Source organism: Ciconia boyciana, chromosome 25 (genome assembly GCF_034638445.1).
Source record: "Ciconia boyciana chromosome 25, ASM3463844v1, whole genome shotgun sequence".
NCBI classification, from domain to species: domain Eukaryota; kingdom Metazoa; phylum Chordata; class Aves; order Ciconiiformes; family Ciconiidae; genus Ciconia; species Ciconia boyciana.
The window spans coordinates 3536324-3560732 of record NC_132958.1 but is presented as its reverse complement, the minus strand read 5'-3'; the positions used below and the strand labels follow the sequence as shown (position 1 = coordinate 3560732).

The window sequence follows — 24409 nt, the reverse complement described above, 5'->3', positions numbered from 1 at the left end:
TGCAAGCACAGCCTTTGTGTCCAGCGGTCAAGAGCCAGAGAAGGGACTTCTGGCCCTGAAGAGCACTGAGCGGATAGAACTGGCCTCCCATCCAGTCTGTCAGGATTTATTTTGCTGTGACTGGAAAGCTATGTCCAGGAGAAAGGGAGAAGAGGGAAGGAACTGAACAGAATAAGGCCATTTGGTTGTAAAAGGGGGAGGATGCTCAAGAAGACAGCATACTGGTCTCCATTCCTCCCAGGCAAACGTGGCAAATCCCTCCTCATCCTTAAAAGGCGTTATGGAAACATCTGTTTTAACGTCTTTTGTGCTGATTCACTGTGACAGGCCAAAAAACATGCCCTAACAAGGATAGCCTCTGCTAGCAGTTCTGCTCTTACGCAGAAACTCGAACAATTAGTTCAAGGACAGAGACTCCAGTTGCTGAACTTGCAAGAGGGCTCACTGCAAGGCACGGGATGCAGAAGGAAACAGCTATGTAGGAGATGCATTACACACCCTTGCGTCTGATCCCACCATTTCATTAACACCCTTCATGTCTATGTGATCAGCTGGGAGCTAAGGACTCTCCGCTTTCATGGCAGGCGATGCCCTAAGAGTTACCTGAGATTACTGCCTTCCACTGTCTATTACTGCCTGCCAAAATTTGGCCAGGGCAAACTAGAGAGCCCACCTAATGGGGAAAAAAAACCTGGCACTGTTGGAATCTTTTTTGCGAGTCACCACTGGAGTTATCAGCAGAAGAGAAATGCCGGTAAAGTGCCATACACGAGACCTAGGAACAGAAAACATCTGCAATCTGTAGGTTCAAATCCTGCCCTGCTCTGCACGTTATTTGTAGCGGGGAATGTACAGCTAGTAACTTCCAGGACCCTGGAAAACAGTCGGAGTTCAGGAAAACCTGGACATCACATTTGTGTCTTCAGTGCATTTGTATGTTGCCTGGTACAAGCGTGCTGAGCACTCCCTTTTGAAGATCGGGGCTCTAAAAAGTATCTCCAGCAACCCAAACCATTCATCATCTAGAAAGACACCACTAACCCAGCCCCAAGCAATTTCCCAGCGCTACTTCCTACCATCCAAAGGCCTTCAAGCACAAGCAGGCGAGAAAGTCATTGTCATCCTCCCATTCTTTAAACAAAGGGAGGGTGACCTGAAAAACAACTGTCAGGACCAGGTCCCCTGAACACTACACACACAGAGGCTAGCGCCCAGGGAGAGCGACACAGCAAGTCCTCACAAGGCTCATTTCGGCTTTCAATAAGCTTCATGCGTTATTTAGTAGCAACAATGGCAGAAACAATGGGACAAGAAGGAACAAGGTGCCCCCGATCACCATCAAGTCACTACTATTGACTGTCCCCTTCCCTAAGTGCTGCAGAGACAGAAAACCCTTTTGCTTGCACAAGCTGCAGGGCTGCCTTCGTAGGGCTGGTGTTCCTGGAGGAGCCATGTGCTTCCTCCCTTCCCCACCCTCTCCATCATACCCTGCCTTTCTCATGGGTATACTTTTGTCTCCCAACCACTTCTTCCATTAGGGGCCACGTTTGGCCTTATTTGCTTTGGACATTTTCCACACACAAAAACACAACAACAAAAAAACCCAAGAGTGATACATTTAAGAGGCCATGAAACCAAAAGCTTCAGTATCATTCACCTGTCCATTCCGGGTCACTGGGATAGGTCAAAGAGCAGTGCCCTTGCCTCCCCTCTGTGCTTTTCTGCATGCCTTACCTGTCCTTAATGGACCTGGAGAAAGGACAAGGTGAATAGGAGAAGCAGAAGAAAGAAAATAAAGCATGTTAATGCAGAAACAGACACAAACAGATAAACATTACCATTGTGACTTGGGAATCTGAGCTCGGGAACAGGCACTGAGTGAAAACAGGTATTGCTAAGTCTCTGAAAAGAATCATGTTTCCCCTGGTGTTGTTGCTTAGCGTAGTCTCTTTGGAGCAGGCTTGTCCAGGGGTGGGATGGAAAGGCTTCCTTCCCCCCCCGCCCTTCATCTGGAGCTGCAAAAAGAGCCGCAAGAATAATATGGTTTTAGTGTCCTCCTTAGGAGATATCACAAACTTCTTCTTCCTCTTCCAGAGCCCCTGCCCTGTCCTGCAAACCCCTGTGGAGAGGAGGGGGAGGGAGGGGGGAAAAAAAAAAAAAAGAAACAAAAACTCACCACACATACACACTGTAATTCTAATTAATAGGACGCTACAGCCAGATTTTCGAAGAAGTTAAGAGCTGAATTTGCAAACACTTGCCACAGGATAGTTCAAGCACTAAAAAGCACATCAGTCTTGTAAATCCAGGCATTTAGGTTTGGCACTTAGTAGATTGCTTCCGAAAATCTGTGCCTCCTCCCCATGCCTTGTGGGCTTAATGCTCTTAGAGCAATTAAAGGCACCCGCACGTCTGTCAGCCTCAATATAGCAAACACTAACACGCAATGAACTCACACAAAGCCCTCGCAGGAATGGCCTCACGCAGTCCGTGTGCCGAGATCTTATTCTGCATTACACAGAAGGATGGTGCATGGCTCAAGCTCCCCTTGGCTACACGGGGAGCATGCTACAAACCTGTACATATGTATATAAACAGGCCGACGTGCTCAGCACCATTTTTGTTGCCCTACAGTACCCTGATGGTCAGGCTGGTACTCAAAGCTAGTTTTTAATGTCCTTTCTTCTAAAATACACTTTCCCAGGACAAAACCCTACTCTCTTCCATACCCAAAACTCAAGCACATCCCCGTTACAGCATTAAAACCACCTCCTGAAAGAAGCAAAAGCCAGAGGCTCCAAGTCATTGTTGCTCTACTCTTTCCAAAGGTACAGACCAAGGACAATCAACCTTTTTAGACCCACAGCCTAAGAATCTGCTGAAATTCCGCTCAACACACTCACTTTCCTCCAAGCAACAGCAACCTACCCCAGGACTGCTGCTAAATCAATCCAATGCCACCAGTCAGTTTTAGGCTTGGTTTTCCACTTCAGTTCCTCACTGCACACTTTGCTCCCCTCCACAGCACCCTACCACACTTTCACTGCACCTTCCCCATGGTTCCACAGCAATGAAAACTCAAACCCCTCCCTTCTCCAACAGCACCAAAAAACTTCACTTTGAAGCTAGAGTACCTCAGATAAGCAGAAGTGTTGCCAAAGAGCACAGCACCATCTGTTCTTCCTTAGCCCTATGTTCTCCCAGCCCTTATAGGCTCTTGCTTCTAATGAGTATGATGGCTTTCTCCTGTGCACCTTTAGGACACTTAATTAATTCAGCTGCCACAGGCTGTGTCCCCTATACCTGTGTGAGATCAAGGGGCTTAACTCCCAGCTTGCTGGAAGTAAACAGGGTCCCAGTGCTGCTTTTGCACAGTGTACTCCACTCCCTGAAGCAAACCCTACTCCTACCAGGATGCGTGACCTACTGGCCATGGATGGAACGGCTGGGAGTCAGGGTTTAAAGAAACTCAGCCCATTCCCCTCAAATCTTTCAGTTAGCATTACAGCAATAAAGACATAATACAGCAGAAAACTTGCACAAAGAAATACAAATCCAAGAAGCAACTGGGGGAAAGAGTTTATTGGAAGAAAAAAAAAAAAACAACAAGCTGTGAAAGTGAGGCTCAGTGACTGGCATTACCATGACAAATTGACCCTTGGAGGGGCAGCTGAGCATCTAATGAGATTTCTTAAAGACCTTGAAGAATTTTGGAAAGCAAGTCCCCAAGCAGATAAGAGCTAGCTGGTTTTAGTTTTGAAGCTAGTGTTCGCCCCCATCTCACGCTGAAGCACCTTATCAAGCAGCTTACCACCTGATATCTGAATGAGGGGGAAAATACAGATAGCGCACAGGGCTCTGTGCACTATCTTGCATGAACGAATAAAGCTTGTTTAAGTTTTAGGCCTTACACACTTGCTTGAATTTGGTTTTTCAGGCACTGCTTAGATTTTTAATGAACAGTAGCTGCTCCACAACCAATCTCTGCTGGTAGTATCTTTTTACCATTACAGGAGGAAATTGTGTATTGGGTTATCTTTATTCTGCCCTTCCTGAACCAAATCACTAAAAAAAGCAGAACAATACTGCTAGGATCCCAGAAGAGAAAAAAGTCAAAGGAAAACAAAAAAGAGACATGGTATACTGCAGAGCAGTCACTGGTACATCGAAAGCTTCCTGCCCATTCATGCCCCATTTTCCTGATCACTTTCTCACCACCATTCATCATCTTATCTTTCTTCACATTCCAAACACTCCTGCTTCATATCTTAATTTCCCAGTGCGATGCTTTCAAAAACGAGTGTGGAAAGCCTAAAGCAGGCACACGATGCTTCACGTAAGCACGAGACCCATCTGTCTCCATTATCCCAATGCTGTACCTGTCCCTACTGCATTCACCAAGCTTGCTAGCTGCAGCTTGTTCTACCAAAAATCTTCTTAAGCTCTGAGGGCCATAAAACACGTCCTTCATCGTGCACAGCCAGTTTGTCCATCCTACAAGATAAGAAAGCAATGTCGAAATCCTGCACTTGGTTCAACCACAACATATTACGTATTTTTGAAAAGAAAAACGATTGTCTAAAGTCGTTTATACCACCTTAGTTAAGGCCAGAATAGTTTTTTCCATCACTGTCCATTATTTAATAAAAATGAGCTTCTGATTCTATCAAAGAACCGATTCTAAAGTTATACATTAAGATGATTTTCTCTTTTTTTTTTGCGTTCTCTTAAGTGTTAAGAACATCACTAAAAAGAAAATGCTGCTGCATCTAAAAAGAAATCCTATTTTAGGTCTGAAACATTCTTCCTTCAACTATTTCATGTTTTTATGATTTTCATAAGTTTTTTATTGGCCTTTTTTGGGTTGGTTGGTTTTGTTTTCTCGCTGCATTTGAGACTATCTCTTCTGCTAAGAGATGCTTGGCATCCGCCTAGATTTTGCCAGGTCACACACTGACACTTCCCCTCCACTTTACCACTAACATCAGCCCTTGTCCAAAGGGGGCTGCTTTATCTAAGCGTGCAATTAGAGGCTCTGGACTCAGTTTTAGGCATCTCAGAAACAGGAAGTACAGGGTCTGTAACAATTGGCAGTGTCAGGTTTCCGATAATTCTTATCAGCCTACGAGTGCAACAAGTTTGTACCACAGTTCCAGACATCAGAAGTGAGAGGTGTATTATCTAAGCATTCACTCAGATGGTGCTCAAAAAATAGCAAAATGCAAAACAGACTCTCAGCTGGTGAAGTGCTCAGATTTGTCAGGTACAAAAAATCCGCTATAAAAGGGAGACACTATTTGTTATTTCTGAACATTCAGTTAAAGATTCTGTTGCCGTTTCAAAATTCCACCACATATCCAGTTAATTCTTATGACTGCAACACAGCCATCTACCAGACACAGGATGGAAGGAGCAGGAAGTTTAGCACCTAAATTTAGCTGCAGTTCAGCAGATCAAGCCTAAATTCCCTATACAGTCAAAGGCAAAAGCAAGCATATCAAAAGGAGACAATAAAACAATTCCAAGTATCTAGATTTTTAGATGATTAAACTGCACCTTAAGTATGACAAAAATGGAATCAACGTGTCTAGTTCTCCGATACCAAAAACAGCAGCCAGTTTTCCAGCATATTCACACCTACTAGAAGAGAAGAAAGTTTTGCCAGCTGGATGCAAACAGTGAGAACAGGAGTGATATTGTGCAATAAAATATCCATACACCAAGAGTTCATATAAATCCCACTTTTAATCATGGACAAATTTACTTTCAAGTAAAATTAACAGTTTTAAATAATATATAAATTAACAAATCAGAGTACTCAAAAACAAAAAAGAGACACTGTGCATGTCTACTCTAGCAGAAACAAAAGCCTAGGCATATTCCAGTTCTCTTCGCCTTACTGGAGTTTCAGGGAGATCTCTCAATGATTATGAAACAGAAATAAAGGATTAAAAAGTAGTGACTTTTGCCACTATGAGGATGTAGCTTCCAAGACAAAAGGGGAAACTGTCACAAATAAATAAAACTGATTTAAGCAGTTTTGTGGAAGGACAGCATTAGGTGCAATAGATTTCTCTTCTCCATCACCGGACTTATCCCAGAATATAAAATCAGATTAAGCTGTCCTCAACAGTTGTTTTCTTACTGCTTTTGAAAACCCTGCACTTCCTTTTCTTTGACTGAGGAGACTCAGAATTGAGAATTCAAGTGATATCAATCCTGGAATCTGGAAAAGAAAATAAAAACAGTCCTCATTCATCCTAGCTAACAGGATTTCACAATCTCACCCAAAGGATGAGAATTCACACTCATTCTCTTACCATACATAGCTTAAGCTGCTGCTGCTCATTTACTGACAAGTCTTTGCTCGTCCCATTACACACAAAAGTGCAATATTAAAAAAAATAAGTAATTTTTGGCAGATATTGTCTAATGAGACTAAGCCAAGTTGACCCCATTTTCCCATGTTTCCAAAGCCTAGCTGTATTACACGCTCTAGGCAATCTGCTTCTTCAATGGTTTAAAGGGACAAAAAGGAGGAACCCTGAGGCAAAAATGGCTTTTTGAGTAGCAAGTCCAATAAAAGCTCTCCATCACAGCATCTCATAAGGGTCCTGCAATCTTCTGTGGTGGGAGGCCTTCCTCGATCCACAGGGAAGTGGATGAGCCGTTACGCAACATTCGCCTGTGGATCCGTCTGAGCCTTAGCAGGTAAAGCAGGATGGAGAGCAGCACAATCAGAAAACAGACAAAAAACAAATAGTGATTGTAAACAAAGGAGAAGCTCCTCCAGTGGGAGTGACTTCCACGGAAGTTTTCTTGCTGGATGTCTCTGAAAAGAATCAAAGGGATAAGAGACATAAGTTACAAATCAAATTCTGCCTCCAAACTATCTTACCACAGGAAACAGGGCCCATTTTAGTACAATAGTCTTTATAAAAAGTATTACTTGAGCTACCCAAAATATGCACTGAGGTTATATATAATGACTAGAAACAACATCTTGTCTCCCCCTACCTGTCAGCTGCTTTGCTATCACCACACTTCTTCCCTTCATAAAACCCCCATACCTTCCACCCAAATGCTCTTTCCAGACATTTGAGTAAACAACCGGTACCTTAAAGGTAAAAACCGTGTTCGGTAAAGAATGGCTCCCAAGGTCCATTGCACCTCTTTATCATAAACCTGCAGAGCCGTTTTCAAATTGCTGTAACTCACAGGAAAAGAGAAGCCACTGTGAAATACTTCATACATCCAGGCAGACTTAAAACACTGGTACCTATAGAAAGAGTGGCATAAAGTCAGGCCAGCAGTTACAGAGTCCCAGGGGACTGGGGAGCACATTTAGACGCATAATTATCAGTACCTTTTTATGGATGATGCAATATTTAAGGTTATATTCACACTTCCAAAGATTTCATTAAATGGATCATTTGGACATGACCTCTCCCTGGCAACTCTGCATGAATGAATTTGCTGTACAAACACAAACACTTACTTCAATCTGTGGAGATCAGCATGTGATGCATAAAGACCACGGTCAAAACGTTCCCGTAGGACAGACCACTTAGTGGCACAATAATCCTTCAAGCAAAAAAAAAAAAAAAAAAAAAAAGAAAGACTTCAACATTGCTTCTGCCTTGAGAAGAAAAAAAATGCCACTAAATAAGATGCTCTGTAAATACTGAAAGCTAGAAAACTAAAAAATAACAGATTCCCTTGCATGCTAATAAGTCAGACCACAAATTTCATGGTCTTTTCTGTAATGTTTTGATCCATACTTGGCATTTGTGGTTAAATTAGTATTCAGTAGCACTTTGACTCTTTGGTCATGTACATGGAGATGAAAAAATAGACAACCCACTTTTAGGGCATTGACAAAGCAGGTCATATTCCTCTACTTTATGTTGTAGCCTTACTTTAAACTGCCCCCAACAGATTGATCCCTGTTAGGAGCAACACCTGAGAAACTGGTACAAAATGTATAAAGCAAGAAGAAAAGAAATTCTTTTTCTAACAACAACTAAGACATTCCCAAAAAGAAGCAAGGGGTGGAAGCAGCATGGATTTCCCCATTATCAATAGCTCTGCTGGAACTTGACTACCATGAGTCCCGTTCCCTCTAGACTCAATTTTACTATCATGCCTCAAAACAAGTATTCTAAAAGAAAACCCAATGAGGAAAAGAGATGCCCCGTGATAGTTCATTGCAGGGTAAAAGGATTTTGGATCTTTAAAGGAAGAATTTTGTTGCAAGACTTTCAGAACAAAATGCTTCTGGAGAGTAGTTGTTTCAAATTAGGAAAAGTTTCTCTCAAACACTTTACCTTTGCGGCTTTAGTAAATTTAGCAGCATTGTAATCTCCTCCCATGCGTAACACGTCCTCGGTGCAGTAGTAGAACTCTGAGAAACCATAGAATTCACTGTTCTGAAAGTGCACAGCAGGCTGATAGACACCATTAAGAGATGTCTGCGTTTCATTAGTCTTATTCATGAACGGTTGAATAATTTCACGACACAGATTAAAATCTCCTGTTCCCCGCAAATACATTATCTGTCCGTTCTGCTGGATCTCATCCTGAGCATCCAGGGGCAGGCAAGGATCTAGGTAGGGTGAATCAGAAGTCATGCCAGTCTGTTTGCGCAGCAGTCTGTATAAAGGAGCAAGCACAGTAACAACTGCATATTCAGAAACATTAAGCTCCGAGATACAACAGCATAAAAACAAAGCATCCTCATTTAAAGAAACTTCAGCATTGCATGTGGCACGCTGTAGAAATTAAGATTTATGTCAGAATACTTTACTAAATACATTCAAGTTAAGGGTTACTGAGCCTAGTGATGCACAGAACCCATATCCCCAAGCAACTGCAGCCAGCTACCTGTTCTTAAGCACCGTACTGGTAAATAGACTGTCTTCATATCTCTGGCGTGCTGCATTTCCTCCAAAGCCAAGGAACGTTGCAACGTAGACTCTATACACGTGCTCAGTTTGATGAGCATCACAGCCCAAGTTGAATTCTGCAAGTAAGTTTTTGGCTACTTCCTCCTGTAGGAACACAAGCACCAAGGTTAGGTATAAACAATATGAACCAGAACCTAAAGATGAGTTATTTGGCCAACTGGATGCCCTTGACATCTTTAAACTTCACTCCTTACTCATCTATTTTGCTTTTCATAGGTCCACGTTACCTTCTGCTTCATAGGGAGAGCAAAGCATATTGATTGCAGAGAACTGCATTACCACTACTGATACTCAAGGAACTGTAAAGGCCAGGAACTGCTACTATGGATGCTAAAGTATCTTTTCCTATGAAAAAGTATGTGCTGTGGCTACTAATCTCAAGGCTACCATTTCTGACCGAGTCCCCATACTACTGCTCGCTGGGCTAGGTAGGTTGATGGTCTGCCCAGCAGAGCTGTTCTTCATTTTCCAATCTGGAGTTCTCAAGCTTTTCAAGAGACCTGTCAGTCACTCAGCTCTCCTCACATACCATCAGTCACTTGCAGTAGCTTTTCAGATATTTGAGAGCTGTGTAGCAGAAGCACTTCATATAGAACATGCTCAGAAGTGTAGCATAACATTGCACGGCTTCCAACTGACTTTGTAAATTAAAAACAGCAGTGGGACTGTAAGCATCACACTCAGTTGTTTGACTCTCTTGTCGTTCTCTGTCTGGGAGCCTGGACAGGTTCCATGACCAGAATACCTATTTTATATCGGCTTATGTTCAGACAGAGCCATACAACAGTCATCATATCAGCTATCTGCAACTCTTCCCGTTTCCAATTCATATTTGACTGGGGCAATCTGCTCTGAATCTAACCGCCCATACTTTTGTTTAACAGCCCAAACTATTTGTACACCATCTGTCTGAAAGGCACTGTAGTTATTAAAACCTGTAATAATGAAACCCATCATTTCACAGGAAGATTTAAAAATATATATACATCATTGTAACAGTGCATTGAGAGTCAAAACATAGGGCTTTTATGCTATTCTTACTTCAGATAATTTCTCAATGAAGTTAACGGGAAGTTATCCAACTTCAAAAATTCAGGAATTCCTCTAGAACTCAGTGGATTGAAGTTAGAGCAATTTATGTTCCATTTAAGACTTGTAACAAAGAAATTTGCTTCCTACAACAGACGAACTGTGCTGAGGACGTAGGTGATATTTAAACAAACTGTACTGTCACCCCCATGTCCTATTAATTCAGTTCCTACCAACCCAACTTAAAGTAAAAAGCCATATATTATATAAGTTCTTATTTAAGAATCACCACCACACAACTTTTGGTTTCTAAACTCCAGAATACAGTCTCTTAAGTATAACAAAGTTAAGAATTGTACGTACATACATGCACACACACAAAGAATGCATGTCCACGTGTCCACTTAAACTTGAAAATTAGTGGCAAATTATACTAATTGAAATAAACGTTTGCATGGACAAAATACAAATGAATTGCTTAGCTGATGAAGGACTTGTATTTGCCATCTTCTCTTGCCTCGGTTTTGGAATGTGATGTAATGAAGAATAGGACTCAAAACAAAGAAAACAAAACAACAAATATGCATTAAAATAAACCAAAAGGAAAAGAAGAAAGTTGCACAGATAATAACCTGCTGCGAAGAGGCAAAGCTTACAGTTTTAGGGACTTCGTATGCTATCTGAGTCGACACTCCGCCCATGTCAAGAATACCCACTGTCCTCTTACGGAAGATGGCCTCTTTGTTTTCACTGCCTGGGACATGCACCTCCACAATTGCTTCATCCTCTGGATAAAACAAAGAAAAGGCATTGAGAAATACAACTAGCGTGTGCCTAAAGTGGCACTACACTATTTCTAGTTAACTTATTTTTTTGTAGCAATGCAGATCATTGAAATTTCACATACAAATTAAACCAACATCAGCATCTGCACACGCACTATTCACTAACATCTCTACCTAAAAACATGCCATAACAACGAAAGCACGGGACTGTACTTGAAGTCCTTCCTAAAATCCAGTTCACAATTAAGACACTTACCATCATCTGTATGTTCAAATCTTCCAAGAACAAAGTTGATGCCAATCCATGCATATACTCCTACATGCATAAGAAAACATATTTCAGGAATATCTGGTACATATCATCTTAAAAACAAAGAGGGATTTTTTGCATATGAATTATTAAAATATGAGCAGTGATATATCTTATTATTTAAAATACTTAGAAGTTAAACATTCCTGACAAGTTATTCTATTCCTTCTCTCCCAAGTCAAGGCTATGATAAAAATCCTAATTCAATGTATTAAAGACAGTCTGATGTGTACCTTTTACAAAAAGCAAGCACGTTAGCTTTTAAAATTATTTTAAGCCTCTAGTGAGCTAATCACATCAAAACATCGCTCCTTTAGAAACCATTTTCCCTGCAAAGTTTCCTCCATCAAGAATGTTCTGCCTTATCTTTACCCCTCCCTCCCCAAAGCCAGAGAAAATGGACTAAAATTCCTGCTAAACACAGATAAGTTATTTTCACTGCTAATCAGAAAACATTTAGACAAGTTAGAAGATCACAGCAGATGATCATCTCCACACTCCATATGTTGCTACTGAGGAACAAGGTCTCTCAACTGAACCAGAATTTTAAAAAGCAACAAAAAAAAAAATCCAAGTTGTACCATGAAAGTAATAAACATTTCAAAGATAATTTTTCCAACGTTAACCTACCTTCCTGTTTCCCTGAAATAACCTCTGCATGCGAGTCCGAAAACAGAAAATCAAAATGCACAGGAATATCAGTGAGCAGATCTTCAAGTATTGCCTTCTGCTGGCTGCAAAATTACATTTTGAACAGTTAAAAATAGTCAGATACACCAAGATCGCTATTCTAAATGCTAAAAATAAGACAGCCAATAACCTTTCTGGCAGAATCCTCATTCCTGCAGTACACAGAATATAAAGAGGAGTCTCTTTGTGTTTTGCACGTGGCACATGTTCGGCAGCAAAGCTCAGAAGTGGAGAAATATAATCACTGACCTTTTCAGGAGAGCTGGCAAACTCCGAAATGCCTAATGAAACAGATAAATATGAGAGTGAAGCAACTCAAGCTTTGGTTATCAAGATTTTCCAGGAAGTACTCAACACACAGAGGAGAAACAAACAACCCAAAGCCAAACCCAGGAAATCAACTACAGAAACAAGAATGAAGCTAACACTTAATCATCCTCCAGACATTAAACAAAAACCTGTATTAGGTATATTACCTATTTATAGAATTGGTTCAAATAGCTTTACAGAAAGCCAGTTATTTATTCACTAAACAAACAGAACCAAGTTAACTGACAACTGAACTGGCAACTGTCTTAGCCTACAGAGAAACCTCTCCCTCCTGCCCACCAGTGTCATGTTTCAAGCTTTAAGCTGAACAAAGCTCTCTGCAAACCAAACCCAAAGAAATCTGGAGGAGTGCCATGCTGACAACTTGCAAGTGTCCTTTACCCAGACACCTTAAATATGGAGTTTGAAAAAGCAAAGTTAGGATAGGCAACTATCTAGAAAATTGCATCTAAAATTAATTTCTTTCCAGTACCTGGTTTAATTTTCATAACCACTGGTTTTCTGTTTTTGTCCCTCATCTGTTTGATGTCCAACAGATCATGCGGATTACCATTGTGCCTTGGCCAACAATACACAAAAATCCTAGAGCCGCTGCTGCCACAGTCCACAACGATTCCATAGTTCAGATTGGGGTTGTTTGTATCAGTAGCTTCAGTGTCAGTTACTCGGGCAAGATATCTAGAAGAAAACTAGGCATTACTACGTGGCAAGTAAGTTCCATGTGGAAGTTTTCCTCAACATCAGACTCAAAACAGGACAACGGTTTCCATCATAGGAATCACACAGTTTTCACTATTGTACTGCTGCTGAAGAAAAAAGTGAAGTGCCATCCATAAGAACCAAATTCCCAGAATAAATACCAAAAGTAATTTCCAAAATAATTTATTATGCAATATTTTTGCACCTATGGTTTTACTGAGCTGCTACAGATATATAAAATAAGATATCAGCTGAATTATTGATAAATTAAAATCAACTTAGATAAGGAAAGCTTCATAAAAAAGCAGGAAGTTTTATTCGCACTATTTCCCCCCATTCACGTATTCTACAGATGCAACCTGTCAGTGTTTTCTCTTTCACACCAAAACTACATTTCATTCCTTTCCACACAAGCCTTTTCAACTCTCACCTGTGGAATCTTTTGTCCCTGTATGCACGCCCATACTTATTGCGGATGACTACCAGAGAGTAGTAAAGCAAAGAGACAGCAGCAGCAAGTATTCCTATCACAACGATCTGTCGCAAAGTGGTGTTGAGAATACGTGGACATCCCACCGGAGAGATGCTGAAGTGCCAAGAAGCAGGAAGCAAACACGAGATGCTGATCCTAAAATTCAAAGAGGATAATCTGCTTTAAAAACGGAGTTTATTACCAAAAAGAAACACAATGCATTCTGAAACAAGCTAAGGACAAACAGATTCTTCATAAAACTTTTCACTTTGCTCTGCTCTAGCTTTGCTTTGCTCATGTTTAGGCTTGATTGTAGTCAAGACACTATTCCCACCTTTGAATTCACAATTAGGTTCCCTGTCCTTCACTCAAAAGACAATTTCACAGTTCCTTTGGGATTCTTACCTCCCCATTTTGGGATACGACCAGCAGAGAGAAAGCCCAGCTGGTGTTCAAACATCAGCCGGTCACCTCAGACTGACAAGGCACATCAACCATTCTCAAAGCCATCGCTCTTCTGTTCCTGAATTAAAAAGAAAACATAGATGATCTTCTAGACAGCATTGTGAAGAGCATTGCCAGCAGGTTGAGGGAGGTGATCCTTCCCCTCTACTCAGCACTGCTGAGGCCACATCTGGAGCACGGGTCCTGTTTTGGGCTCCCCAGGACAAGAAATACATAAACCTACTGGAGCAAGTCCAGCGTAGGGCCACAAAGATGATGAAAGTACTGAAGCATCTCTCACGTGATGAGAGACTGAGAAAGCTGGGCCTGTTTTGACTGGAGAGGAGATGGCTCTCATATCTGACTGGAGAATGTAAAGAACGAAGGAAACTCCTTTGTCAGTGGTACCCGGTGACAGGACAAGAAGCAATAGGCACAAACTGAAATACGGGAAATTCCATCTGAACAGAAGAAAAACCTGTGAGGGTGGTGGGACACTGGAACAGCTCAGAGAGGTTGTGCAGCCTCCATCCTCAGAGACATTCCAAGCCTGACTGGACACAGACCTGGGCAACCCGCTCTAGGTGACCCTGCTCAGAGCAGAGCTGTGCACTGCGCTGCTCTGGAAGACGAAAGAAAGTTACAGAATCACAGAATCGTTTAAGTTGGAAAAGACCTTTAAGATCTTCGAGTCCAACCGTAAACCTAACACTACCAAGCCCACCACTACACCGTGTCCCCAGGCACCTCATCCAAACGGCTTTTAAATACTTCCAGGGACGGTGACTCCACCACTGCCCTGGGCAGCCTGTTCCAGTGCTTGACAACCCTTTCAGTGAAGTAAAATTTCCTAATATCCAACCTAAACCTCCCCTGGTGCAACTTGAGGCCATTTCCTCTCGTCCTATCGCTTGTTACCTGGGAGAAGAGACTGACCCCACCTCTCTACACCCTCCTTTCAGGGAGTTTTGAGAGCGATGAGGTCTCCCCTCAGCCTCCTTTTCTCCAGGCTGAACAACCCCAGGTCCCTCAGCCGCTCCCCATCAGCCTTGTGCTCCAGACCCTTCCCCAGCTCCGTTGCCCTTCTCTGGACACGCTCCAGCCCCTCAATGTCTCTCTTGGAGTGAAGGGCCCAACACTGAACACAGCATTCGAGGTGCGGCCTCACCAGTGCTGAGTACAGGGGGACAAGCACTGCCCCAGTCCTGCTGGCCACACTATTTTTGATACAAGCCAGGATGCCATTGGCTTTCTTGGCCACCTTAACTTTCTTTAAGTTAGGCACAGACAGCAGCACACCTTCTACACAAGATCTTTATAAAGAGAGTGCCTTCAGCTCTGCTACCGCCTCCAAAGCCGGTCCCCAAAACGTAAAGACTCCAGACATAATAAAACATCAGCAACATTTAAAGAAAAACCAAACACACAAGTGCCGACACTTCAGCACAGGCCAGGGCCGTCACTCTTTCCCCACCCCGCCCAGCCGGTCTCACAGCCCTTCCGCACACGACCCCTCCTTACGAAAGCACCTGCCCCAGGTGCCACGAAGTCCCCGCGCCGGTGCCCAACCGCAGCCGCCCACTCCCGCTCCGAGCGGCGCCCACGAACCCCACCGGGCGGAGGCAGGGAGGAGAACGGGCAGGGGGACAGGCCCCGGCAGCCCGCAGGGCAGCGCGGCGGGCTGCGGAGGACCCCCGCCCCTTCCTCACGGCCGCAGCAGCGGGCAGGCCGCAGGGCCCGGCCCGGTCTAACCCCCCGCCCCGCTCCGCTCCGCTCCCCAGAAACGGGGCGGCACCCCCGGGGGCCGGGGCCTGTCCCGGGAGCCCAGAAGCGCTCCCCCCACCCAGGCCCGCCCCGAGGGACCCTCCCCGCTGCCGCCCGTTCCCCTTCCGCAGCCGCCGAGCCCGGGCAGCCAACGCCGCGCTCACCTCCCGCCCCGCCGCCGGCCCGCCGCATAGCAACCGGCCAGCGCGTCACTTCCGGGTCCCGCCGCCGGACGTGACGCACGCACGCACACACGTGGCGCCGGGGCTCCTTGTGGTGGGCTGGGAAGGGATTCCCCCGGGGGCGTGACCACGCGGGGGGAGGCGTGGTCTCGGGGAGGGAGGCGTGGCCACGGGTGAGAGGAGGCGGGGTTGCAGGAGAGAGGCGTGACCAGAGGGGAGGAGGGCGTGGCCATGGCGGGGGGCGTGGCCACGGCGGTGGCGGTGGGTTAATGTTAATCTATAGGGCGGCTATAGTGCCCAGCGCTTGGGGACGGGCACGGCGGGGCTGTGCTGGCTATAGGTTGCACTGCTGGTGTCAACAGACCCATATGAGTGTACAGAGAGTATATAAACATAGAAACAGAAATGTAAAGATAAAGGTGAATATATAAATACTTGTTTATCTATTATAAATACACAACGGCATTGTAGCACCTGTAATAAACATATAAATATTTGTGAAATAAGTAATAAATAAATGAATCTGGTTAAAAAAACAAGCACAAAGCCTCTCCTTGCCTCGAAGGGGCTGGAAATCTGCCGGCAAAGCAAGGAGCCCTCCTGCGCGTTGCCACTGAGCGGCAGCACAGCTTGTGCCCACGCAGCTCCACGATCCCTTCGGAGAACTGGAAAGAAAATTTTTTTCCTGGCAACTATAATGTATTACTAACAGGAATAACCTCGCGGAAAGGCTGGGGAGCTTTGCTGGGGCCTCACCTCTCCCCGCAGGGAGCGGTTCCCGGGGTCCCGGAGCGAGCTTCAGCCTCGTCCCGGCTGCTGCGGTGAAATCGAGCGTGGCCGCGTGAGCAAAACCACACGCGTGGTGATTAATGCATGTCCAGGCACAGGTTTGGAGGGTGCTGCACGAAGCTCTCGTGGGTTAAACGCTGCTTTTCCAGGAGGAGGAGGGTAAGCGGCACACTGGGTGATTTGGTAAGGTCACAAATTGGTCCCCTGAGGTCCCTATGCATTTGCAGAGAGAAGGAGCGGGACCTGCCGGCCTGCTCTGGCTTCTCCGCTTCTCGTTCCTTCTGCCATCACAAATTGTTGTGTTACAGACTTCACCCTCGGAGCCCAGCAGGAGGGAATTGGGACAAAACTGAACACCCAGCCTGATGGCTGCTGTTGTTTTCTTAATGCATGCTAGGTGCCTGCTGTTGGTCCATCTGTCTGTCCATCACACGCCTCTGTAGTCGCTCAGATGCAATGCTGTATTTTGGATGTCCCAGCTTGAAACACCCCAATAAGGCTTTGCCTTTGGACAGTGTGAAGCCCTTAAGCGAAGGAGCATCGAGCCTCTGCCATGCGTTTCACGGGAGCATCCACTCCTGGCTTTTGAAAGCCACGGTCACATCGAGAACAGGGAAACCAAACCTGGCCCGGGGTGAAGAAGCAGAGCCGGGATTGTCTGTCTGGTCCCCTTATGAAAAGCAGATGTGACCGAGGAGCCGCATTCCTCTGAGCAGGATCCTCTGCAGGACTTCTCCAGCTGGAGGGGAATGTGGAAAGCAGCGGGTTTTCACATGAGTTCATTTTCTGCTGAGTTTCCTCTTCCTCTTCCTCTGCTCACAAGAGGAACTTTCATCTTTGCCTCTCGAGCCACTGTCGGTGCTTCTCAAAAACACTTTGGCTTTTGCTTCCCTACTCGGTGCAGAGCCACCAGTGCACCCAGCAGTCCCCAGGGAGACCCGCCGAGCCCACGCGTTGGGTTTCGCATCTGGGTTTTCTGTGCTGGGTTTTGCATGCCGGCTTTGGCATGCCGGCTTTTACACACCGGGTTTTACGCACCAGATTTTGCACACCAGGTTTTACACACCGCGTTTTGTATGCCAGGTTTTGCACGCTGAGTTTTGCACGCCGGGTTTTGCACACTGGGATTTGCACACTGGATTTTGCATGCTGGGTTTTGCACGCCAGGTTTTGTGTGCTGGGATTTGCACGCTGGGATTTGCACACTGGATTTTGCGTGCTGGGTTTTGCACGCTGGGTTTTACTGCCGGATAACCAGGGTGGGGTCAGGGCTACGCTTCCCGCCGGGGCTCACCACAGCTATTTTGCCATGCGCTGAGAACGAAGTCACTTGTCTCCAGTGTGTTTTTTCACAATCGTTAAAGCACTTTAATGAACTTCTCATAGAAGCAATGCAGAAATATGTTGACTAAGCCAAAGCAATGTACAGTGCCCCCCAGAGCGAGGGCAGGTCGCCCAGGCAGGGCAGGGGAGAGGGCTTTGCTGCGGTCTGGAGGGAGGACTGCAGCCATGCTCCAGGCATATGGCTCTGCAAGACAGCCAAGACGTTGGGCTTCTGTAGGATTTAAGCATTGCAAATTTTGTCCGTGGGTATAGATTCCTCATTAGTTCGGATCCAAGCGGAGCAGACTTGCAGGGAACTTGCAGGGAAAGCTGTGCCGGGTGCGCAAGCCATCCCCAGCACGGCCGGATGCGGCCCTGGGCAAGAAAGCAGGTGCTTTGGGATGGCAAATTACGCCGAGCTAATGACAAGACCTCCAGGGAGAAGGAGCTCGCAGACCTGCTCTTGCTTTGCAAGAGAAACGCGGAGCCCTGGGGCAGCCGCTGGAGCTGGTGTCAGCGCGAGGGCTTGGAGGAGGGAGCAAACCTCTGCCAGGGGGTTCAGCCCAGCAAAGGTGCCGAGCCTGTTGTCCCACGGGGTGAGGAGCACGAGTCCCTTCAGGGCTTCCCTGGCCTCGCTCAGCACGGTGGACATCAGCCACCGAGCTGGTGGGACCCATCCTGGCATTGCACAGGCTCCCACCGGCCACACAGCTACAAACCCCAGCTGCTCTGAGCAGCCCCTCGGTCCCTTTCCAAGCTTAATTTGACCCAAAAGTAGTTGCTGCAACTCATACTCTGGGGGGAATGGCTGCAGGGCAGCCGGTTCCTGATGCTGCCGTCATCTACAGAGACGAAAGCACAAGCAGGAGCATGTCAGCGGCGGCAAAGGCTTTGTGGAGGGGGAAAAAAAAAAAAGAAAAAAAAGCCAGCGCCGCCATCAACCCATGCAAACAAAAAAGCTGTGCTGGGGGGTGATTTGCTGGAGGCTGAGCGTGGTTTCTGCGTCACCGGCAAGCTTTGGCCAAGGGTTGGCTTGGGCCGGACTGGGTGTTAGAAATATTGAAAAATATGCAGAAATTGAGAGCTGCCAATAAAACCGTCGTTGCCAGAGTCTGCAGGCGGCACAAAATGGAGGCCTAGGAGGAATGTGCAAGCTGTTTTTGTGCATGCTAATTATTTCCAGATGCGTGCTCTTTGCAGCGACAGAGAAAATATTAGTTGTTTCTGAATATATTTCGTTCGACCGTTAACAGTATCACCAGTGGAAGTAAAACCTTCCCCACTGGCTGTTGCTCGTGCTGCTGAAGCGAGCCCGGACTCCGGCTTGGATGCTCCGCCGAGGAGAGCTCCCAGCGTTTTGCACGGAAGGAAGGTTTCCTCCAAGCACCAAATGCTGCTTGGTTCCCCCATGGAATTCGGAGGAAACCTGGGATTAAGCCACGCTGCGAAAATCATCGGGCTCGCTCTGAGTTGGTGCCTGGAGAAAGCAGCTTGATGGAGACCCAGAGCAGCACCGCAGAGCTCGCCGTGAGCAGGGCATTTGGGCATCACCCATTGCCAAAGAACAAACCACCGCGCAGGTCGACCCCGACAGCCTGAGCAAGGTGTGTGCAGGGTGCCCGGCCCCTATCTTGGGGGAGCACGGCTCCCACCCCACCGCACCCTCCCAAATATCAGCCCACGGCGTGCACCGGGGCAAGCAGATACGGGAGGAGCTGGGGCGCGCGGCAGCTGTCCTTGCTGATCAAGGTGGAGCACCCCGTTTTTTTGGCCGGTGAGGGTGTGAAGGGGGATGTGGAGGAGGAAGCAGGGCTGAGCCGTGTCTCCTGGCTGGACTTTTCTTGCATTTTTGTGTTTATTTGTTAAAATGCCCCTCTTCCCATTTCAAAGCCAGAGAGGCGTCCCCGCAGCCCCACCTCCCCAGATGTGCTGGCTGCGCTTGCTCTGGGGTGAATAACGCTGATTTTTTATTTGTTTGCACTGCAGCAGAAGGCTAGGATTGCCTGCCGGCCATGGCCCCATTTGCAGAGCCCTCATCTCATCCCTTTTTGCTCACCGTCTTAATCACATAAAACCCTGCCCAGAAGAGGTGGTGAAGCCCATCAAAATTAAACGACTTGACCGAGGCCATGTGAGGAGTCGGTGGCAGAGCAGGATCATCCCTAGCTTTGAACATCCCCAGAACAACAAGCCAGGATTTTCTCCCTCCTTTCTCGACCTAATTTTGCTAAGTGCTAGAAACAAGGCCAAAAAAAAAAAGAGCTGCCATACGTAAACCCTGTGGGATCCTTTCAGCCTCCTCTGCCCAGTGCCACCAGTCAATCCTGAAAGCATCACCAGCATGTGCTGCGCCTTTCCCATTGTTTCCACAGGGCTTCAAACCAGAAAGGCAAGTTGATGAAAAAAGTCGGTCTAGGAAGTAATACAAAAGGCAAGCTTAATTACACACATTGGGTATTGCCTCTCCCTATTCCATTAATCCATTGAGCTAGGTAATGGTAAATTAGGTCAGATTATGTGAGCGCTGAAATAAAACCCACGGGCCAAATTCCTTGCACCCACACCTCCTTTACCTCTGACATTGCATAAATGTTAATGGGCACTGGATCTGTCTGCATTGCTTCAGTGGAGCTGCAGTGCTGAGTTTTCAGATTTTGGCTGTTTTGGCATAGGAATAACCCCGCAGCATCATTAGGGCTCAATTCTCTCTAATTTTCTTTGCGCTCATTTTCATGGCCCTCACTGACATCACTGCAGTTGATCTGTTACATATAAGCCTGTTATGCACACACTGGCTGTGAAACGAATGCCTTGGTAATCTGGAGTGCTGCTCTGGTGAATCAAGGCAAAAAGAGATGCTCTGAGTTTGTACCGGAGCAGGGATTAATGTTCTTGATTTTCCAGTACTAATTTACCTACTGGCAACTCGGTGTGCTCAGCAAGGGCTTAAAACCAGGGGATGCCTTACGCTCATGTTCAAATAAGTGGGTCACCCCACCCCGAAGACAAAACAATACTGTTTGCTTCTTTTTATGGCATTTGCTAATATAGAGATAAAAAATAACTGGAACGCATTGGGTTTCCTAGGGGCTGATATTTCCCCGGGGCCCCCTCTTCCCAGGAGCATTGCAAACGTGCCCGGGTGGGTGGGAAAACCCAGGCTGGTGTCAGAGCCTTTTCCAGGGCACCTTCTGAGGCTGACGCTGCCTTTGACCTAAGGACAGTTCTGGGGAGTGAGGTCCAGACTCGCTGTTTAAAATTTATTTTGAGGCTTTGAATATTTCTAAGGAGGGACGGGGCTGGTGGGGCTGGTGGTGGCCAAGTGCTGGCATGCCAGGAAGGGGTTGCATCCGTGCCACGTGGGAAGGGGAATCGGTGTTCGGGGGTGTGCTGCTCACTGAGCGCTGGCAATTCCCGCATGAAAACCGTCCTTCCTCCAGCATAAGCATCTGGCAACACAAGCCAGCAAAAAAAGAAAAAGGCTGTGGGGACATAAAGTCCGGGCTGGTTGTACGGCAAAGAAGATTGCAAACGTATCCCCTTAACGACATACGTTTGCTCTGATCCCTCTTCTAAAGTGAACGCTTTACACCATGCCATAAACGGGTGCCTTTTCCTTTCCACATTTAAAAATACAATTACCTGCTGCTGAACACTTAAATTTAAAAAAAAAAAGTCCTGTAATTTGCTGCTATGTGGCATCATGCTGCCGGAGGTGAAGTCACGTTCCCCCTCCTCACCCCCAATTCAGCACCCACGGCTCCGCACTGCTGCCGGCAGCCCCACGATGGTGGTGGCAGGTTGTGAAAAGGATAAAACCCACCCTAAAACAAGGTGTTGCTCAGCTGTTAGAGAACTTGTAGATTTGGAAAGTGAAAAAAAAAATATATATCCCACTGGGTCTTGTAGATAAGCCACAATTTCTGTGGTTCCCAGAAGGTGTCTGCCTCCCAGCAGGACACTCCTGCCTTATCGGTGTGGGTGCAGCCGTGGTGTCCTGCACCTCCTGCCCAGCGAGAGGCCGCGATAAGCAAAACTGGGTCCTCCTAATCAGCTGCAGAGTGCCAGGCAGATGGCCCGGGGGCTGCAGGCACCTTCTCTGGGCAGGGACTTACAAAAGCCAGGAGCATTTCGCTTCATTTTGCAAGTTGTTTCTCCTTTCCAGTAATGTTTCTGGTGGTGTGTTATATTTCTGGTGTTTAAAAGCTGTCCTACGGTGGAGAGGCCCCATAAAGAAGGTTACATACCAGCGAGGACTCAGATCTGTGGGTCTGATTCATCATTTTATTTAGCTGCTCGCCGTGATGCAATGCGTGTGCAGATTGCAGCGGTGTATTTTGCATCGACTTGTCAGTGTATAAACGAGCGTGCTCTGCGCAGCCTGCAGCCAAACTGTGCTTTTAACAGCACAGATGGCTTTGCCCTTTGCTGCTTCTCTGCGTGATGGAGTTTGGGGCTCGTGGAGCACCCAAGGGACATGCTAAGCCCAGGGGAGCTCTGGCACCAGGGGAGCTCCCGGTGGTTGTGCCCTGGGAGGCAGCAAGGGAATCATTGCACAAGACCAACTTGTCTCAAAGGAAGGTTTTGTCAATCGAGTTGAGTTAACTTTGTTGATGACCTTCGTGGGATGACTCTTATTTGCCAGGCAGGGATGGCAGGAAACCATCCAAGAGACACAGGCTGTTCCTTTTCCTGCCGGTGGGATGTGTCACACGACAAAACCGCAAGCCAGACCGGACTCCCTGCCCCATTTTCCCTCCACAAATGATGAATAATTTTGTCCCTTCATGAACGTGGGGAAAATCCTCGGTCCCTGCAGCTCTGCTTTGGCATCTCTGCCTGCAGCAGCTCCCTGCGCCCCGGGGTGGCCCCTGGCACAGGGCACGGAGCAAGAGCAGAAAGGATTCTGCCAGTGCTCCTCAGGGTTAAAATATAACCTGTTCCTACCTGGAAACAGCACCGTATTTCAGAGTGATTCGTACTATTTCTTATCAGGGAGCAAGACCTAAGGCTTTAGGGAAAAGGGCTCATTAAGGTAAGTGACACTGTAATTTCCCCACCCTCCTCTGCCCTGCCAAAAGCATTGGAAGGAGATTAGCTGCTGTTGACTGTTGTTTCTGGAGTAGAAAACCTAGATAAACTACGTGGAGCAATAGTGGAAAGTGTTCCTCTTTGAGTTTTAATTCAGGCAGTTCCTTGAATAAGGCTGCCTTGCAAAAAAGGAAGTTCTCGTGCCCGTGTTTGATTTACGTCTTGCAGACACGGGTGATCATCGGGGAGTGCTGTGTGCTGGAATTACACGTGTGCACGTGGCTCTCCAGCTCTGAAATGTCATTTAAGCTGGAGAACACAGTGTCAAACCATCTGTCAGCAACATATATTTGGTTTAGTCTCTTTTGGAGGAAACAAAGCCGTGATAATCCAGTGGCTTCTGCCAGGGGGTAAGATGGGGGGAAAGGAAGGAGAGATTTAGCAATTGCTGTGTTAAATTGCATGTTCTTGAAGGACTTTTTATAGTCTGTGTTTTCTACAGGTTTCACGACACTTGATGACGCCGCCTGGTCTCATGGGACAGTGTGGCGGGGGTCTCATGGGACAGTGTGATGGCTTGGGCCCGCCAGGACGGTGGCCAGGTCTCACCTCCGGCTCTCCCACCCCCTGTACAAGCAACCGCTCCAGGTGCAGAAAACACTGCCAGGTACCCAAAATCAATCAGGAGTGAGTCACGCGCATGACGCTCTTATTATTGTTACTTTTTCCAGCGCCGTGTTCCCACGGAGAACGGAGGCTTCCCAGCACAGACACGGGGCAGGAGGGAGGAGGACAGCACGTGCCAGCGCTGGCCCCGCTGCCGCAGCCCCTCTCCAGGTACCCGGACAGGAGGCGAGAATGAGAACAGACCTTTTCTCACCTCGTGTGTATTCATTTCACGGTTAACAGGAAAACCAAGCACTTCAATGCTCTGCTTTTTTGGGCCCTCGGAGGATGGTTTTCTTACTTGCTTCCCAGGGCTCAAGCAGCAATAAATTGCTTTGCATTATCACGGTGCTTCATGCGAATGGTTAACCTTGATTGCAGTACGTGCTATGCAACGCCACCTTCCCAGCAAGGTTGAATTCCAAATAATCCTTCAAGGAGGAATGAAATAAAGTCGGTGCTTTTCCCGGAGTCCCGGGCCACAAAAGGCTTTCCCTCCCATCTTTTTGAGAGTGTCAAATTTAATAGGTTTGGGCTGATTTCATGGTGGAACAAAGAGATCACACAAAATACAGGGAAGAGGAGCATTCGGGGGCGCAGGGGCATGGGGGGAGCTCGTTTGTCCTGCGGCCAGGCCAGGATTAACAGCTCTGTGGTGGAGCGGGAGCTGCGGCGAAGGACGGTGGATGCTGTGGATCCCATCTTCCCAAAAAGCCTTTGCAGGGAAGGGCAAAGAAGCTCTCCTAAGCCCTTCCACGAGCTTTTCTTCCCCACGCAGAGGCTCAAGCCCGTGCAGGGGACCTGATGTGGCACCTCATCCTGCTGTCCTGGCCCTGCCGGACGGAGTGACAGGAGAGGGTGCTGGGCTCTGCGCGAGCTGAGGCACCCAGAAAACCCCAAAAGTAAAACCAAAAATAAATCCTATCGTA

General features: G+C 46.7%; 1 protein-coding gene and 1 long non-coding RNA gene across 10 annotated transcripts; one reads left to right on the top strand and one right to left on the bottom strand.

The window, feature by feature from the left end:
* Positions 1-1838: 1838 nt before the first annotated feature.
* Positions 1839-15733, bottom strand: ENTPD4 (ectonucleoside triphosphate diphosphohydrolase 4). 6 transcript variants are annotated; one of them, XM_072846367.1, is made up of 16 exons: positions 15654-15733; positions 13687-13804; positions 13240-13437; positions 12583-12788; positions 11911-12061; positions 11721-11824; positions 11037-11096; positions 10652-10782; positions 10479-10547; positions 8884-9050; positions 8328-8652; positions 7499-7584; positions 7118-7279; positions 5557-6832; positions 4380-4494; positions 1839-2015 (listed from the first exon to the last, which is right to left on the bottom strand). In XM_072846367.1, exons 2-14 carry the CDS (start codon positions 13692-13694, stop codon positions 6604-6606), a joined length of 1896 nt encoding a protein of 631 aa, XP_072702468.1. In that variant the 5' UTR covers positions 13695-13804; positions 15654-15733; the 3' UTR covers positions 1839-2015; positions 4380-4494; positions 5557-6603. The 6 variants fall into 6 exon arrangements, with proteins under 6 accessions (XP_072702468.1, XP_072702474.1, XP_072702470.1 ...); XM_072846373.1 differs by having other exon boundaries at positions 7219-7279; XM_072846369.1 differs by lacking the exon at positions 15654-15733 and adding an exon at positions 15025-15199.
* Positions 15734-16342: 609 nt separating this feature from the next.
* LOC140643958 (uncharacterized) lies at positions 16343-24269 on the top strand. Of its 4 annotated transcripts, none has more exons than XR_012039697.1 (5): positions 16343-16619; positions 16858-19387; positions 19770-22818; positions 23317-23462; positions 23546-24269. It is a non-coding gene; the product is annotated as an uncharacterized lncRNA (long non-coding RNA). The 4 variants fall into 4 exon arrangements; XR_012039696.1 differs by having other exon boundaries at positions 16769-19387; XR_012039699.1 differs by having other exon boundaries at positions 16343-16643.
* Positions 24270-24409: the final 140 nt, after the last annotated feature.

Coding starts and splice junctions, on each gene's coding strand:
- ENTPD4 (XM_072846367.1), bottom strand. Junction 12,062..12,582: donor GGTTATGAAAATTAAACCAG/GTACTGGAAAGA, acceptor CTGTTTCATTAG/GCATTTCGGAGTTTGCCAGC. Junction 9,051..10,478: donor CAAATACAAGTCCTTCATCA/GCTAAGCAATTC, acceptor GTGTTCCTACAG/GAGGAAGTAGCCAAAAACTT.